Source organism: Paramormyrops kingsleyae, chromosome 7, assembly GCF_048594095.1.
Source record: "Paramormyrops kingsleyae isolate MSU_618 chromosome 7, PKINGS_0.4, whole genome shotgun sequence".
Classification (NCBI taxonomy): domain Eukaryota; kingdom Metazoa; phylum Chordata; class Actinopteri; order Osteoglossiformes; family Mormyridae; genus Paramormyrops; species Paramormyrops kingsleyae.
In genome coordinates, this window is record NC_132803.1 from 25,680,265 (window position 1) to 25,697,210 (window position 16,946).

Below are 16,946 nucleotides of genomic sequence, written 5' to 3' on the forward strand. Positions count from 1 at the left end.
AGTATGCAAACACGATTGGAGGATTGTATCATGGTAACTACACACATGCCAGTATATGCAATATTAAAACATACTGAATGGAAAAATAATGGCACTCAAAAACAACCAAATTTCCACATATTTCTGTGCAAGGCAGAAAAATACGGATAATTAATATGCAAACATTCAGTCTTAATTTCAGAAGCAAGTTAATCTTCAGCACTGGCATCCAGTCGGTGGAGTACCTCAGTGCTATGCCACGTGAGATGCCCGGCAGTCCCCACCACACCTGACCAGGATAAGCAGTTAGAAGCTGGAGAAAAGTTAACCTTCATATAGCATAAGTGCACATATCCAGTAGAGGGCAATAGTGGGTTTCTTAAAAATAATCATGAAACACGTGCAAATTTGGGAGAACATTTAAAAAAGGATTTGAGAAAGCACTTCTCCACACAGCGTGTAGAGAGTATGGAATAGTCTTCCTGTTAGTGTAACACAAGCTAAAACCATGGGTTCCTTTAAATCAGAGATAGATAAGATTCTAACAACTCTGAGCTATTAGTTAAGTTCCCTCCAAACGAGCTTGATGGGCCGAATGGCCTCCTCTCCTTTGTAAATTTCTTATGTTCTTAAATTGGAAATTACCATTTAAGCGTACTGAGGACAGCAGTAGTAATAGATTAATGTTACTACTTAATTAATGTCAGATTTTAGAAACTTGTTTGAATAAAACGAGCAAACTTAATCCTATCAGGTATTTAAAGATGTAAGAGAAAATGTAAATTTAAAGTGAGAATTTATTTGTGGCTATAATTAGCATAAGTACACAATTTGTATTGATTTTCCAAGGCTTTTCCTTCTTTGGGTCTTTGACTGCTTTACCTAATTTATAAACAATTTTTTTAATGAGTTGTAGTTCTGGTTGCAGTTTTGGGAACTTATGTTTGGATAATGCTGTATTTGATGTTATATCTATAACGTTCAGGTTTCCAATCTTATATAGTATGTATATTTCAGATTATTGCAAATCTGTTTATCAGCTCTGCTGATAAACAGATTTGAACTTGTGTCCAACTTGAACTTGTGTCCAAATGAATTATTAGCCTTCCGGTGCCGTTGGCAGGAAAGGCTGAGTTGATGATGGAGTTGTGGTTTAACCAGCTCACCAGAGCTTTGATTTTGGGAAGAAGCAGGAATATCCAAAGGGCACCTGGGCAAATGCACAATGAGGAGGCCATTGCAGAGGCATCCATGCACTGTACACAACCAGCGACTGCACTACCCTGGTTTTATTTGGCTTCCTATGGAAATAAAATGCGCAGACTGCAAATTATTTCATGTTTATTAATTTTAGCTGTCATAATTTTGCTACATTATACATTTTACACAACTTTATACAGGTGTAACAACTGACAAGTATGTAACATAACTCAATGTATGTTTTGTATTGCATGTGACCATTCGGGAATTTTCTGGCATGCAGATGACACTGATAGTTGTATAACTGGTTAAAGGAAACATTAAACTGACAAAGTCAGTAAAAAAAAATAAAAATTAATGTGACCTAACTAGTAAGACACTGGTTTATGTCTACCACTCGTTATCCTGGAAGCTCTGGGCTCAGTATGTGTACAATTAAGTTAAAAGTGATATTATTTTTAATCAATGATGTTTCTGTAATGTGATTGTTCTCTCAGCTACTTGCAGTACTGCTGTGTGAAGGGAATAGTCAAGATCCGCTCATTATGATGTGAGCTCAGCATATTTCTGTATGACATGACTGAAGACGGCTAAGAAGAAGTCTGCATCCTCCTTGGTGATACACATTGGTGGCTTGATTCGGAAAACCTGTGAGTACAAGCAGACAATGAGATTTGTTTCACTCCGTTTATACAGGGACATGATGGCCTGCAAAAACAGACCCCGTACCTCATACTCATGAAGCCCCCCCCCCCCACAGGACCCCCGAGGGACACGGTCGTATGTCTTCTCCCAGCCACAAAACTTGGAGGGTCCATGGGAAAAACTCCCATGAACCCTCCAATATCCTTGTGAGGGCTGGTCCAGTATTCTGCGACCAGGATGGAATCTGCATTGTCCCTCCTGGATCTGAGGTTCAACCAGTGGATGGACCCTCCTCTCCAGTACCCCAGCATAGACCTTCCCAGGGAGGCTGAGGACTGTGAACCCACTAAAGCTGGAACACATCCTCCAGTCCCCTTTTTTAAAGACTGGGTCCACGACCCCAGTCTGTCAATCCAAAGGCACTGTCCCCGACGTCCACGCAATGTTGAAGTGGTGTGTCAGCCAAGACAGCCCAACAACATCAAGAGCTTTCAGGAACTCAGGGTGAATCTCCTCCACACTCACAGCCTTACCACCAAAGAGTTTTTTGACTACTTCAGTGACCTCAGTCCTAGAGATGGGCAAGTCCCTCTCTAGTCTCTCTTCTGTGTCTTCCAGCTCTACTTCCTCCAAGGAAGGCGCACCAGTGGGATTCAGGAGGTCCTTGAAATACTCCTTCTACCACCTGACTATATCCCCATGTGAGGTCAGCAGTTCTCCCTCCCTGCTGTGATCAGCATTGGTAAAGCCCTGCTTCCCCCTCTGGAGTTGCCAGGAGGTTTGCCAGAATCTTTTTGAGGCTGATGGAAAGTCCTTGTCCATGGCCTCACCAAACTCCTCCCACCCCCGAGTTCTTGCTTCAGTAACTGCCAAAGCTGCATTCCGCTTGGCCTGCCGGTACCTGTCCGCTGCCTTCAGCTCTGCAACGGCGGCTCAGCAGTGGAATCCCAGAACATGCCCCATTCAGGCTCAATTTCCCTGACTCCCTCCGGATGCTGGAGGTGTGAGTGAAAGATCTTCTGGACAGGGGCCTCCGCCAGATACTCCCAGCACACCCTCACTATTCACTTGGGTTGACCAGGTCTATCTGGCATCTTCCCCGCCATTGGATCCAGCTCACCACCAGGTGTCAGCCCATCTCCTCTGACACATACAGACTCAGATCTGACAATACGACTACAGAATCGATCACTGAACTGTGGCCTAGGTTGCCCTGGTGCCATGTGCACGTATGAACACCCTTATGTTCAAACATGGTATTCTTTATGGACAAACAGTGGGTAGCACAGTCCAATAATAGAGCAGCACTTGAGCTCAGATCAGGCAGGCCGGTCCTCCCAATCACACCCTTTCAGGTTTCACTGTCATCATTCATGTGAGTGTAAAAGTCCAGCAGCAGAATACTGGTGTCTGCAGAGGGGATGCCTTCCAGAGAAGAAGACTGGATCTCACTATCTCCCATACCAGCTCAGGCTCCTTTCCAACCAGACAGACTACGTTCTATGTGCCTAAAATCAGATGTGGTCGCTGATGATCGGTCTGCTGAGGCACACAAACCCCCCCACCACGATAAGGTGATGATCCATGGAGGAGATAATGAATCCAAAAACCCAATTCATAGCCCAACTTTAATTTAGCACAGTGTGTCACCAAAGTTTTCTTAGTAATTTGTGTAATAATTTAGGAACTATTTAATTACTCTTGGGCATACAGTGGTAGTACCATACAGGATAGCAGGATATAGCTATAGCCATTATCAAAATATGGAGTGAAAACTAAAGGGCACCAAATTATTAGGAAATAGTAATTATAATCATCTTTTCAAGAAATATTTACAGGTGGTAAAGTTGCTGCACTTTGATTGTATGCACTGTAACATTTAAGAGTATTAGGTGTGACAGCTAATAGCCGAATCCCAATGACAGTACATTAACTGGGGGCACTCCTCCAGCAGTCTAACGCATAACACCCTACCTGTCCAAAAGTTCCACCTCTGCCAACAAGTATTCCCATGTCCTTTATGTCTTCAAAGATCTGGCTCAGGGTCTCAGCAGGGAGGGGCCTGCGGCTCTCCTGCGGGGGTGTGAGGGGGACATGTTCAGGCATCCCTATGACTCAATAAAGAGGAACATGCGGGCTGCAGACGTGCCCAAGCACATGCAGCCAATGGCATGGAAAACGTCACGCCTGAAGGAGAATATGTATGTCAGGCCTGCATTTCTTAGAAAAATGTACTTCCAAAAATTTACTTCAAATTATAATAAAATTAAGATCTACCTAATATCACAACACAAGCCAATAGAAGTACAGACATAACTCTTTTGTAATATTTAATTTTAATTGTTATTTTACTTGTATACAGATTCAAAAATATTCTCTGTAAATCAAGCTGTAACCTTGATACTATATTTGGTTAATAGCATTATTACTATATAAAAGTTCTGCTTTTTCAGTGTGGCTGCACTGCCTCACCTTGTCCTTGACCATTTCCACTCCAATTAGTAGACCTTTCCCACGGACGTCGCCGATTATCTCGTACTTATCTCGCAGTTTGGCCAGCTCTGTCAACAGATATGTCCCAATGGTGGCACTGATTTGCTGTGTACCATCTTCTTTAATAGTCTAACGAAAACAATTTCAGCAGAAGATATTTTCAACTCTCCTATCCCAAAAATTGCGAGAAATTGTGCAAATAATCTCTAACAAGCAAAGCAGCATTTAATGCATTTAGCTTCTCCCAGACGTGCCGGGAAGAAGCTGTATGCCATGTTTCAGAAATCTTTCCCAAACGAGAACTTACGTCCAGAACAGAAGAGGCAATCGCACATGCCAGAGGGCTGCCTCCAAAAGTGTTGAAGTGCAATCCCTTGGCAAAAGATTCAGCGATCTCTGAAAGACGTGAGAAAAAACACCGGAACTGTAACACGGAGAAAATGACTAAATGGTTTTTAGAAGTTGCCTCCAGGTGGTGTTGGAAGGGGACATGAAGCAAGTGAGGCAATCCCCAGTGTGCCTGAGTCATGAGGCTTCTGTCTTATAGTGAAAAACATTCAAATATTCTTCATAAATGCATGGATCATGAGCCTCACAAAAAAAGTAAAACAATTATGGGGTAATAATAATGCAAGACATAAATTCATCTGATGGGTCCTTGCCCTGTTTACAAACAAGAGTTATACACATTCCAGCATCAGGACAACAAAACTCTGTTTCAGACTAATGTGTCTAAGTGGGTACATGTGCACACAGTGTGTGTGTGTTGGGGGGGGGAGGGGGGAGCATACATCACAGCAGAATGTCTGAGAAATGTGGTAAAACCTTTTGGATAACCACAATTTTATAAAAATCTGTGACTGCAATAAAAAACTAAAATAGGCAAGAGTCTTGTATTTTGTTTGGTGACTTAGGGTTAGGGTTGGATAGGTTAATGGTGTTGTGATTGGGATTAGGGTTTTTCCCATAGAAATAAATGCAAGGTTCCCATGTAGATAGGTATGGCAAGCGTGTGTGTGTGTGTGTGTGCATGAGCGGTCCCCATAAGGATATGTTTACCCTACATGTGTGTGTGTGTGTGTGTGTGTGAGACAGAGCGATAAAGTCTGCAACGGAGGATCCACACAATTTGTCTTCTGCTGAACTGATCTATCCACTTTTATCCCTCTAGCAAAAGTACTGAGTCACTACCTGAGTACGAGGAAAACAAATATTAAAATGGCAGGCAACAGGCTAAAAGACTGGTATACCTACTCTACTAAAATACTAAGACTAAATCTAGTACTACTAATATTTCTACTACTGGTATTAATAATAATAATGACGACAACAACAATTATATTAAATAATCCATAAATATCCAGTTTCCAGAGAAGGCATCATTTACAGGTCCTGGCAAATATGACATACAAAAATATTTCAGTGATTGTATGTATTGTTAACCATTTATAGTACATGGAAGACTGATTTACCTTTTGTTGTGACAACAGCACCCATGGGGTAACCATTAGCAATACCCTTTGCCATGGTAACTATGTCTGGAATAACACCATGACCTTGAAATCCCCAGAAATCACTTCCTGTACGTCCAAATCCAGTTTGAACCTAAAGTACAGAATTCATAAAGAAAAGCAGTCTGCCACTAATTTGTCTTTTCGAACATAATCTGATTGTAATTGTTATAATTTTGCATACTTTCTAAATCTTTCTTTCTTTGTACATTTCAAGCAACTATTTTCCAACAATTTAATTCACTCAGCAGACTAGGACACTGTGCCTGTGATCAGAAAGTCATTGGTTTAAATCCCACATTCAGTGGTACTTAACCCCCAATTGCTCCAGGGATTGATTGTTTTCAATAAACACATCTGCTAAATAAATTAATAATGTCTGTTGAAGAATTGATTAGGTCACCATATCTGACCTCATCTGCAATGCAGAGTCCACCGCTCTGCCTAATTAAACGGTAGGCCTCTTTCAGGTAGTTCCTTGGGTATTGTACGGCACCACCCACACCCTGTAATGACATTAACACCAGCAATTAAGAGGCTTTTTTTCCAGTGATAACGAGGAAAGTATCAACATGATTATATAATATCTCACAGTATTTTATTTAGTTAAATTTACATTAGACTCTAGGGCTCAGTGGATGCTTAAGTGGACAAATGAGCAGAAAAAAGGGACATTAATGGCCTGCTCTGCTTCTGTCTCACATTATTCTTGCATGCATGATATACCTGTAAAGGTTCTCCGAAGAAGGCAGCAATGCGACATGGGACACTGGAGGACAGTACTTCTTTCAGCTCTTCAATATACATGTCATTGGCGTGGCAACAGCCTGTTTAGAATTAAAAGGGTTTAACCGAACTTCTTTTCCAGGCTAAAGATTGAGAGTATTCCAAGTAGTAAAACTTACTACTTTTCTGTGATACTCAGTCAAATGGCTTAAAGATTTTACAAGACAAAGTAAATATTTGCCATGACAAATGACTTGGACCGTGGACATTTCGTTGACTTTTCTGTGCACTTCTTATACCAACTTTATTTGCCCATTTATGCATGCTGGAAACTTTGAACTGCAAGAATGTTAAGTAAAAGATGAATAGGCAAGAAATTTAAAATTCCACATTAACCATGGAAAAAAAACACAAAGAACCAAAAAAACTGATTAAAAACCGAGCATTCAGTGAATCTTTCTGTACACCGCTGTTGTACTGAGCTTCCTGTTAGCTTTAATGAGTCTGGCCATTTTCCTCTGACTTCTCTCATTAACGAGCTGTTTTCATCCACAGACCTGCCCCTGACTGGATGTTTCTTGTTCATTACACCATTCTCTGTGAAAATCCCAGGAAAGTGGGTGACGCTAGAACCATCATGCATGACACCGTGTTCAAAATTGAGTCAATCAGGCATGTTAGCTGCTCCCATACTTAGCCACACAGTAACTGAACCTCATGACCCTGACTGTGTGCTGTTTGCATTCAGCTGCAACCTCACGATTCCCTACTTGCAGGCTGTGTGCATTAGCAATCAGGTGTAATAAATTTCTGTGAGTAGTGATCACCATACACTACTGTGAATAGAGTAACAGAATAACATTGCATGTTTACCTGGAGCACAGTTACAGTCTCGGACAGTTTGAACAGGGGAATCTCTGCAGTTTTTTCCTCCCCATGGTCCCTTGAACACATCTGGACACATAGTCTACAGAGAAATGGTGCAAAATTACAATTGGTAGTATACTTTTAAACTCTGCATTAATACACTGAATGGTACTGAAGAATAATTAAAACAATTAATTAAAACAATCCATTAATGGCAGGTAACATGGGCAAATAAAGTGCCTAGTATACTATCCATAAGTGCTATGTCTTAAGATGGCATGTGAAGATCAGTGATTTTAAGATAATGTATCATACTGCCTTAGAAAGGGTTCAACGTAGGGCTACATGAATGATTCCTGGAGGGGATCCTAAGGGGAGGTTAGCTAAATTGAATCTGTTCAGCCTCAAGCAAAGGAGACTTAGGGTCGACATGATCCAGGTATATAAGATTCAAACAGGTCTGGATGCTCTTCAACCAAATAATTACTGTAATATTATTTCAAATGAAAGAACTCATGGCCGTAGGTGGAAATTAGAAGGAGATCATTTTAAACTGGATTTTAAAACGCACATCTTTACACAGCGTGTAGTTAGAGTAATAGTCTTCCTGTTGGTGTAGTGCAAGCTAAAACCTTGGGTTCCTTTAAATCAGAGCTAGATAAGATTTGAACAACTTCAAGCTATTAGTTGAATTCTTCCCAAGCAATGTTTGATGAGCAGAATGGCCTCCTCTCCTTTGTAAAATTCTTATGTTCTTATGAATCTACCAGGCTGTCCATGTCCCTCTGATGACCTTGCATATGGTACTTACATTATGGCAGCCAAATCCATTGGCAATGGGGAACTTGTAGGCTGAATATGAGGTCAAGCCCAATGTCTGAGGACTGCCACCATGATATGCACCCCTGACCAAATAATTGGTGAATGGGATCAGCAATGGGTAAATGCAAGGACTTTCCAATATAGCTGGTTTTTTACAGAAATAACTTACACAACTACGTATCATTCCTGTGACCCTGACCAGGACAAACGGTTGAAAGATGCTGCGATTACATAGCATGAACAGCCCAATAATAAAGAATCAGTTATTTACCTGAAGGATATGATATCATAGTTTCCTGTGTGTAGTCTTGCCATCAGCATGGCCAAGTCATTGGCCTCAGAGCCACTGTTAGTAAAATAAATGACCTATGGAAAAAGAAACATGCCATAATGTATATTTGCAGTATGCCATAAATGACTGCATCCTCTTGCAAATTCCCCTGTACTCACAGTAGCGCTGCATCCACTGACAAATACTGCACCACCAATTAGCTACCATGTAGTGTCAGTCTTAGTATTCTTTAATATTCTTTCTATTATGCATTAGCATTGTGGTGTTTTGTATGTGTGAGCTACTGGATGCCAAAATTTCCTTTGGAATCAAAAATTGTTTGTTTCTATCTATCTATCTATCTATCTATCTTTCTATCTATCTATCTATCTATCATCTATCTATCTATCTATCTATCTATCTATCTTTCTATCTATCTATCTATCTATCTATCTATCATCTATCTATCTATCTATCTATCTATCTATCTATCTATCTATCTATCTATCTATCGCCTTCTCTGTATGGTCAAATATACCAATTGCGCATGACTTTCCCAAGATCAAATATTGAGAAGCTTCATAGCTTTTGTTTGATTACAAAGTAAGACGAGAAGTGATCATAAAATATTCCTGAGATGGTCTGATAAACACACAACTAGTGAATTTGAATTTAGCCTCTTCACATTTGATACTGTAACATGTTAGAGACATTGGCATCTATAAGCCATATGCAAAAAAGTATTTAAGTTTATAAAAACGATACTTTCCCACAGAACGCGAAGAGCCAGAGATGATTCCGTACCTTGAGTGGATCAGGAAAACATGCTGCTAGCTTCTCCACATACTCATGAGGTGGAGAACTCATGTAGATGTTAGTCGTGTGCCAAAGGCTCCGCAACTGCTTCTCAGCAGCTTCCGTCACTTTTCTAGGGCAACACGGAATTTCAAACACTGTTGTTATCTTCATCAAAAGAACCAAATAGTTTCTAAACGCCTTCTTCAGGTGACAAGATCATTCAAATTTGCATTCTCTGCATGCCTCATGGATGTATTACTCCAGAGAGTATCTGTCTGTAACCTCTGTATCTTAATAACACAGTTCATCCATTATAACAGATCCAATATAACAATTAGACTTCTAAGTGGGAAACACTTGCACCACTACTTGCTGAGGCTCACATGAGGTTTTGTGGTGTACCAGAAGCCAGTCAAGACTAATGCGATATAACAATACTCAAATTTTAATTTAAAAATGTGAATAAACAAAAGATACTTTTCATGCAGACAAATGTGGATAACGATGTCTGATAAGTGAAAAAAACCATACAACAGATCAGACCTCAATTATGGTTCTACAGCACATTATTAAACATTTAGCAATTGGTTTAATTAATTATACCAGGGATCACAGTTGTTATGTGAAATAGCACCAACCCTGTGGGACAACTGCTATATAATCTCTGATTCACAAGATATTGCGTAATAAACAAATGCAATTCTTTGCCCACAGAACACAAACACCCACAGGTGGTTTCAGCTTAATGAATTGTAAGCTGTTGCTGAGCAGAGATGGTGATGATTACTGCAATGTGTTCATCCGTCAATTCCCACATGACTCCAGTGTTCAGGTAAAAATAGGGAGACTCACAGCTAGAGATTTTGGGCCCCGTGACGGCATATTATATTGGGCCCCCAACCCAGACCAAGCCAATTCCAAATTTGACAGGGGCCCTTGGAATCATCCTAAGACCCCCCGACCTCCCCCCCCTTTACAAAGCCCCTGCTTACGGGTGACAGTGTCCAACACTGACTGTGGCAACCCCTGCAAAAAAATCAAGATAGCGACGCCCATCTGTGTCCCACAGCCACTGCATATAGCCCTGATGGATGTAGACTGGCTGTTTGTAGTATGTGGCTTTCAGTGTCATGGGATTATAGCTCTGCTTCCGAATTTCTAGTATTCGGTCTTTCGGCATTCCCTGCAAAAATATTAAAGACGGGGTTAAACTTTGGGTTCTTGGCATCTGTTGATGAAACAATCCATCTCAAAAGCTGTGGCAACTGACCTTATACTGCACTGGTTTAAAGTCACAGAGGGGCATCGTGGGTAGATCGAGAGATGGGTATTTTACAGTGGACCTTTGACAAAATGCACCTGCCCAAAAATAACCCAATGTGTTAATGTAATATTGAGCCATTTACCAGCCATTAACCTTTACACACAAGGGCATAGATGTGGGTATGGAGGGTAGGGACATGTCTCTACCAATCAGGGCTAGATTGCTCTTTAGGTGACATAGGCGACTGCCTAGGGCACCATTTGATTAGGGGACCCAAAAGATCTAGTAAAAATAACAGAAGACATACTTCTGGTCCTCAAATTTTTTTTTATACTAGTTTTAATATTAGCAGCCAGATGCCTGTGTTATTGAAATGTTTTTCATATCAATAAATTGACAAAAGTTGTTTTCTGCTCTGGGGGTTAAGGTTGGGGGGTGCCAGACCACCCTGGCTGGGCCCTGCTACCAATATTGGTAGATTGCCAATTGTATTTAGGGGGGCGGGAGGTCCAGGACTGATTTGTTCCCTACCTGACCTATGCCCTTGTGTACATAATGTATGGCATCTCAAGGCAGCCAGTGACCACTAAGGTATATTTACACTCAGCAATCATTATTACTTTTATATAACTTTAATATTCACATTGCAGTTTGACAAGCAAAGGCATCAGATATGCTCAAGAGGATCTTTTATTGACCACTCTGTAACACCATTAATTTTCATGCAAATAATTTGGAATTTGAACTAAAAGTTTAATTGTCTTATTCCTACACAGGCTTAGACAACAATTGTATAAAATTAAAGAAAGAATAAAAATATCAGGACATAAGTTTAAACTTGTAAGCTATGTAATATACTTTGGATATGACTTCTGTTACATCTAAACATCTAATTACAGTAGTGGGGTTACTTAAAACATTAATAGTACGGTAAGCGGTTTCAGAAAATGGATGGATAGATGGATGGATGGATTAAATACGCGAACCGGGTTTTTAAAAATCATAGTAATCAAGGGAGAATGTACATCTTATCTGACTGTGGGTACAATTAACAAGGTGTTTTATTCTAGCGGCTCGTTAAGAACTAATAAAGCTTCCAGCCTACTTTGACTTGATCTACAGTTTTATGTATTTAAACATTAGAAAACAATTATGTTTCATTTTCATTCACTGTAGAATCGGAAAACCAGTACTGCAACAAAAACAAAACACAAGCAGTACTATGTAAGGGCGTTTCACTCAGAAGTGAACACCAAGGGGATTCTGACGGACATTTTTTTTTTATCAAAATGCAATTTTTAAAACCGTAGCCAACGTTTCTCAGTTAACGCACTTTGCCACGGACACCTTTGTCCGTCTGTAGACAGGGTGACGGTCCTGGTCTCACTCGTTTCCGTTTTAAAACCTGATGTGAATTTCATCGCTACCCGCTCCTTTAGCAGGTTACTTACCACATAGTCGGTGAAATTTAGCGGAGAAATCGGAGAATCCATAAGGGCGATTTCTCCCACCCAAATACCGAAAAATATTTTTAGAGAAGCCCCCATACATTTTCGTTAATTTCACAGTAAAATAACTTCACTAGTGCAACGATACGCCCCACAACGAACTTTCTTACTTTTTCTTACTTTCTTTGGAGGGTGGGGTACAATACCGGCCAATAGAAAACAGGCTGTAACTCGAACTTCTAACAGAAGTAGATGATTATTAGTCTCCATTTCTGTGGACGGGCTGCATAACACATGTCGTTCAAAGTCTAACCCGGTCTATGTGCGGTCTATGCCAGTGTTTCACATCTTTACAAACGGCGCAGACATTTCTCCTTACAATTTCATCTCAAGCTTCTTGATAGATGCCCTCATGGTTCTCAACCGGGGGGGACTCAGCGAGGACCGGGGGGTGCACTTAACTTGAAAAGCGTAGAAAACATATATAACATTTGTCGATATATTTTCAAAATGAGATATAGGATGACAATTACGTTTATATCGATATACATTTCTGTGTTAAAATTGGGATGTTGTTAAAGATTTTTAATAGAAACTAACAGTATTAATTCCTATTCGGTCGTGACCTTACACAGAATTCACAGCTGAAATCAAAGTTAGTGGCGTTTAATGGATGGGAAATGCGATGTTACTTTATTCATTTCATTTCAAGATGTCGTCATTTGCAATATTTGTTTTATTTTGTTGGAGGCTAATATCTTTTCAGTAGGCCTATTAAGTTCACGTGTAATGGTTGTCAGGCTTCTGATATTAGAGCCATTTGCCAAAGAGGTTTTAGATTTAGTTTTCGGTTCATAAACATTCACCTTCTATTTTGAGAGCAATGTCATAAACTGTAAAAAAAGAAAGCGTTGTCGGACATAGTAGAGTGAAACCTTGAATCGTGTTAGAAGATATTACATTGTTGCCCTCACCTACAGAGAAATTACGTTGAAATTACATTAGTGGTGTAACCGAATTAAAATGCTTACATTAATAAGCATTATTCATTGTTGTCATCATTGCAGTACATAATAAAGAGAAACAATCTCATTACCTGTGTAGGGGAGGCCAAGCGTTTTCTTGAACACAGGGGATCCTTGGAAAAAAAAGATTGAGAGCCACTGCTTCAGCGCGAGCCCCGCCGGCTTTCGCGCGGTACCACAAGGTGGCGCATAAATACGTTCCAATGGACACATGCATTTTACTGTGTTCCATTTTCAATTACTTTAATCTTTAACTTTCAAATAAATGTGGCAGACACTGAGAATAAGGCCAAAGTCAGGTTGAAGTCGCATAGTAATTATGCGGACCGATGCGGGAGAGCGGACGCTAAAGTGGTACCTATATATTTTTTAGTGTTTAGCTATAAGTAACTGTACACATTTTATCTGTTTAGATCAGTTTAGATGCACTAAACCAACTACCTTAAACTATCCAGCTTTCTATGGATTTTGTCTATTGTTTGCTTGGTTTCCATTTTGGCAAACCTACTGAACCTGTAATCTTCATCCTTCTCATTCGGGAGATGTGAGCTGCGCTCGGAAGAAACAGGTAAGATGATGAGTGAATCCAGAAAGGCAACACAACCACACAACACAGAAACAACAAATCCAGATCGTTCCATAACAATGTTATGATATACATTTATTTTACCAACAAATACATTAAACTTTTTAAAAATGCATGTAATTTTTTATACTTCAGAACAAATATTTTTAATACATAAATAACTAATTATTCTGAATATAATACTGCATTTGAACACAGGGGCGCCGCTAAGGGGGGGAAAGTTGGGACAATTCTAAGGGCCCACGCCCTTTAGGGCCCCCCAGAGATCTGCTTTATTAATAATAAGTTACCGTAGGGGGGCCCAACCTCATATTTTGTCATAGGGCCCAAAATTGCTAGCGGCGCCCCTGTTTGAACAACATATAGGCATTTAAGAGTTATGGTTGCAGTCAGACCTTAAATTGTTTTCTTGACTTTAAGGTCTTTTGTGCAACTGTTTGATGAACTTCAGGGGATTCCTTAAGTATAAGACGCGGCTGTCGTGGGAACGTGGGGCCTTGGCTCTTCTGTGCTCTTGGGGGGCTGTGGACGCCTTGGGTCTCCTGGGCCTGTCTCCGCTGGCCTCTGGCTCTTGTGGGGTGGGGTTGCGGCCCCCCGCCCTTGCTATCAAGTACATTCCATGGAGAAATTCACACGCACCCAACACATGTATACGTGTTCACACACATCCCCCACACAGAAGAACACACATGCAAACCCACTTCCACACTCCCTTCCAAGCACATGCAACAATTTTGGATGTCTGTATATCTGTTTTATTTTCTTTAATTCTGGTTGTGTCTTTGTATTTGTCCATTTTTGGTTGTATTTCAAATGCTGTTTTTTTTTTCTTTTCTCTCCTCTCTCGCCTCCTTTTTAATCTCTCTCCCTACCCCTTTTCTTCACTATCACTCCCTTCCGGACAGCTCGGCAACTGGAATATTTTACATGTGTTAAAAATAAAATACAATAAATATACAAATAAAAAGAAATTGACCTACATGAAGGGCCTATACAGAGTCTATAGAGCCCCTTATGGCAAAGCAAATATGTCTGACACAGCAGTGCATTCAGACCATTATTATGCTTGCTAAAGCTGCCGGACAGGACACATTTTAAAAAAAAAAAGATAAGGAAAAAAACTGAAATACTTAAGTGAACATTTTAAGGAAAAGACTTAAGGGTGTTGTGTGCGACCGATTTTATTTTAAGGAAACCTTAACTTGAACTTTAAGGGAAATCTTAAGTTTTGTGCATCTGGCTCCTGGCATCAGTCAGTGAGGACCGGTCCACTCATTTCAGGAACTGGCTGTGAAAATATTTTAATTAGCATTCAGGTAGGTTTGACTGACTTGAACCCCATTGTCCCCATACGGCCTCGCACAAACGAAAATAGCTCCATGTTTTGTGGGCGTTTCTACCCGGCCATCGTGATCACTGACCCGACGGTGCTGCCGCTAGCGCCGTTTCAGTTTGCCGTTCAGGCGCACCTCGGTTCGGATTACACCTCGGCCACGTAGCCGGTTTGTAATCTGATCATACGGAACTGAATCTTTTGTCGTGCCTTGAATCTGGTTGACGATTTTGGCGTCAGCCCTTAATGACAGAAGAGCCCGAATCTCGTCATTTCTCCAGCTAACCATGTTCGTTGAGTCTTCTTTGTGTAAATGTTTTTTATTATTCGCCCGCAGACGTTTGTATTTTTCGGTTTTCGCGCCAGTCGCATGATATAAACGTCATCAACACGCCCACTCACTCGAGGCGATCCTGCCCCATTCGCACATGGCAGTTAATTGGAAATTTTACTCGAAGTTTGTACAAGTTAGCTAACAGGGTACAGTGCGTTAAATGACTATTTGGGATGTTTGCGGAAGGTTCAGGTTGGCAGTGCATGTCGGAAAGAGGCTTATGAAATACCGGAGATGCTGTTGTTGGTTTGAAGGCTGAGCCGGAGGCAGCAGTTTTACTTGCCCATACTGCCTCCTTCCAATCCCGAGATCCTCTTTTGAAGGAAAGCCTCCTTTGACCAGGGCAGGTGTTCAAACTGATTTTTTAAGTTTTTAGGGAAAACCTCCTTACCCCTTCCTATATGATTCTTGTGTCTGTGTTTGCCAAGTCATGGATAGAGATGGCTTGTTACTGTTATAAAAATGTATTTTACATGGAAGGGAATTTACTGTTTTTGCTTGTTGGCAGTTTACATTTTTACTTTTTTCCCTGTCTGAAATGCCATATAGAAGGCTTAAAGTTTTGTGATATGTACTGCTGTTCTTGTGTTTTTTTATGCATGAACCTTGAAACCAGACATGCTCAAACAAGTAGAAATAATAGGAGTAGTAATAGAAATACCACTAAAATAGTATAACACAAGTAATATTTGATTGTTTAGATGCAAAATCTAAACACTGGTTTAACACTATTGTTGAAGCGGTACTAGTTGCAGTGCAGTGTATGTCATTACAGAATACAGAAAATAATCCAAATTTTTCTCAACTCCTTTAGCTAATGAATATGATGGATAGCTTAAGGTGTTATCCAGATTAATTTTTTCCATGTTTATTTCTTACAGTATCCTGCATTATTCTCCAAATTAAAAAATAAAAAATCAAACTCTTAGCATGCAAATCTGGCAAACCTGACAGATGCTGAAAGCATTTACACTAAGCGGTGCACTGAGGAAGTGTGCTGGAATGAGGAATTGATGTGTCACAGTGTTATGCAATAACATAAATCCACCTCTGTAGTCTTTAACATAAACATGCATGACCATAAATGTTTTTAATCCTTTGTCAAAAAATACTTTACCCCACAAGAGAGCCACGCAGTTAAATATTATATATTTTTCATTTTAATATGTATGCAATTCACATATTTCTATTTCTACAGTTAAAGAATTCTTCTGCTAATACCAAACAGTAAATATATTTGTTTATCTAAATAACTACCTTTTGATGCAAAGTATTTTGATACTTTTGTTTGTTTTATGTGAATATCTTAAACCATCAGAAGTGAAAATTTTGGTAGTTATTATTTACTACATAAAAAGGTAGAATAAAACTAGTCAACATCTAAAGCTGTCTTGGTTTAGAGCAGTGCTTCCCAGTCTGGTCCTCAGGGGCCCACAGACGGTCCACATTTTTGCTCCATTCAGCAATATGTCCTGTCTGGCAGGGACCTGGGAGGGAGCAAAAATATGGACTGTCTGGAAGGGACCTGAGAGGGAGCAAAAATGTGGACTGTCTGGAAGGGACCTGAGAGGGAGCAAAAATGTGGACTGTCTGGAAGGGACCTGAGAGGGAGCAAAAATATGGACTGTCTGGCAGGGACCTGAG

At 40.3% G+C, this 16,946-nt stretch overlaps 1 protein-coding gene across 1 annotated transcript; it reads right to left on the reverse strand.

Moving 5' to 3' along the window:
- Window positions 1-1,303: 1,303 nt before the first annotated feature.
- On the reverse strand, window positions 1,304-12,221 carry agxt2 (alanine--glyoxylate aminotransferase 2). Its single transcript, XM_023828645.2, has 14 exons — window positions 12,028-12,221; window positions 10,583-10,671; window positions 10,305-10,495; window positions 9,319-9,442; window positions 8,515-8,609; window positions 8,233-8,326; window positions 7,428-7,521; window positions 6,555-6,655; window positions 6,242-6,334; window positions 5,790-5,922; window positions 4,625-4,713; window positions 4,297-4,446; window positions 3,799-3,897; window positions 1,304-1,827 (listed from the first exon to the last, which is right to left on the reverse strand). The coding sequence occupies exons 1-14, from the start codon at window positions 12,125-12,127 to the stop codon at window positions 1,723-1,725; spliced, it is 1,557 nt and encodes a 518-aa protein (XP_023684413.1). The 5' UTR covers window positions 12,128-12,221; the 3' UTR covers window positions 1,304-1,722.
- Window positions 12,222-16,946: the final 4,725 nt, after the last annotated feature.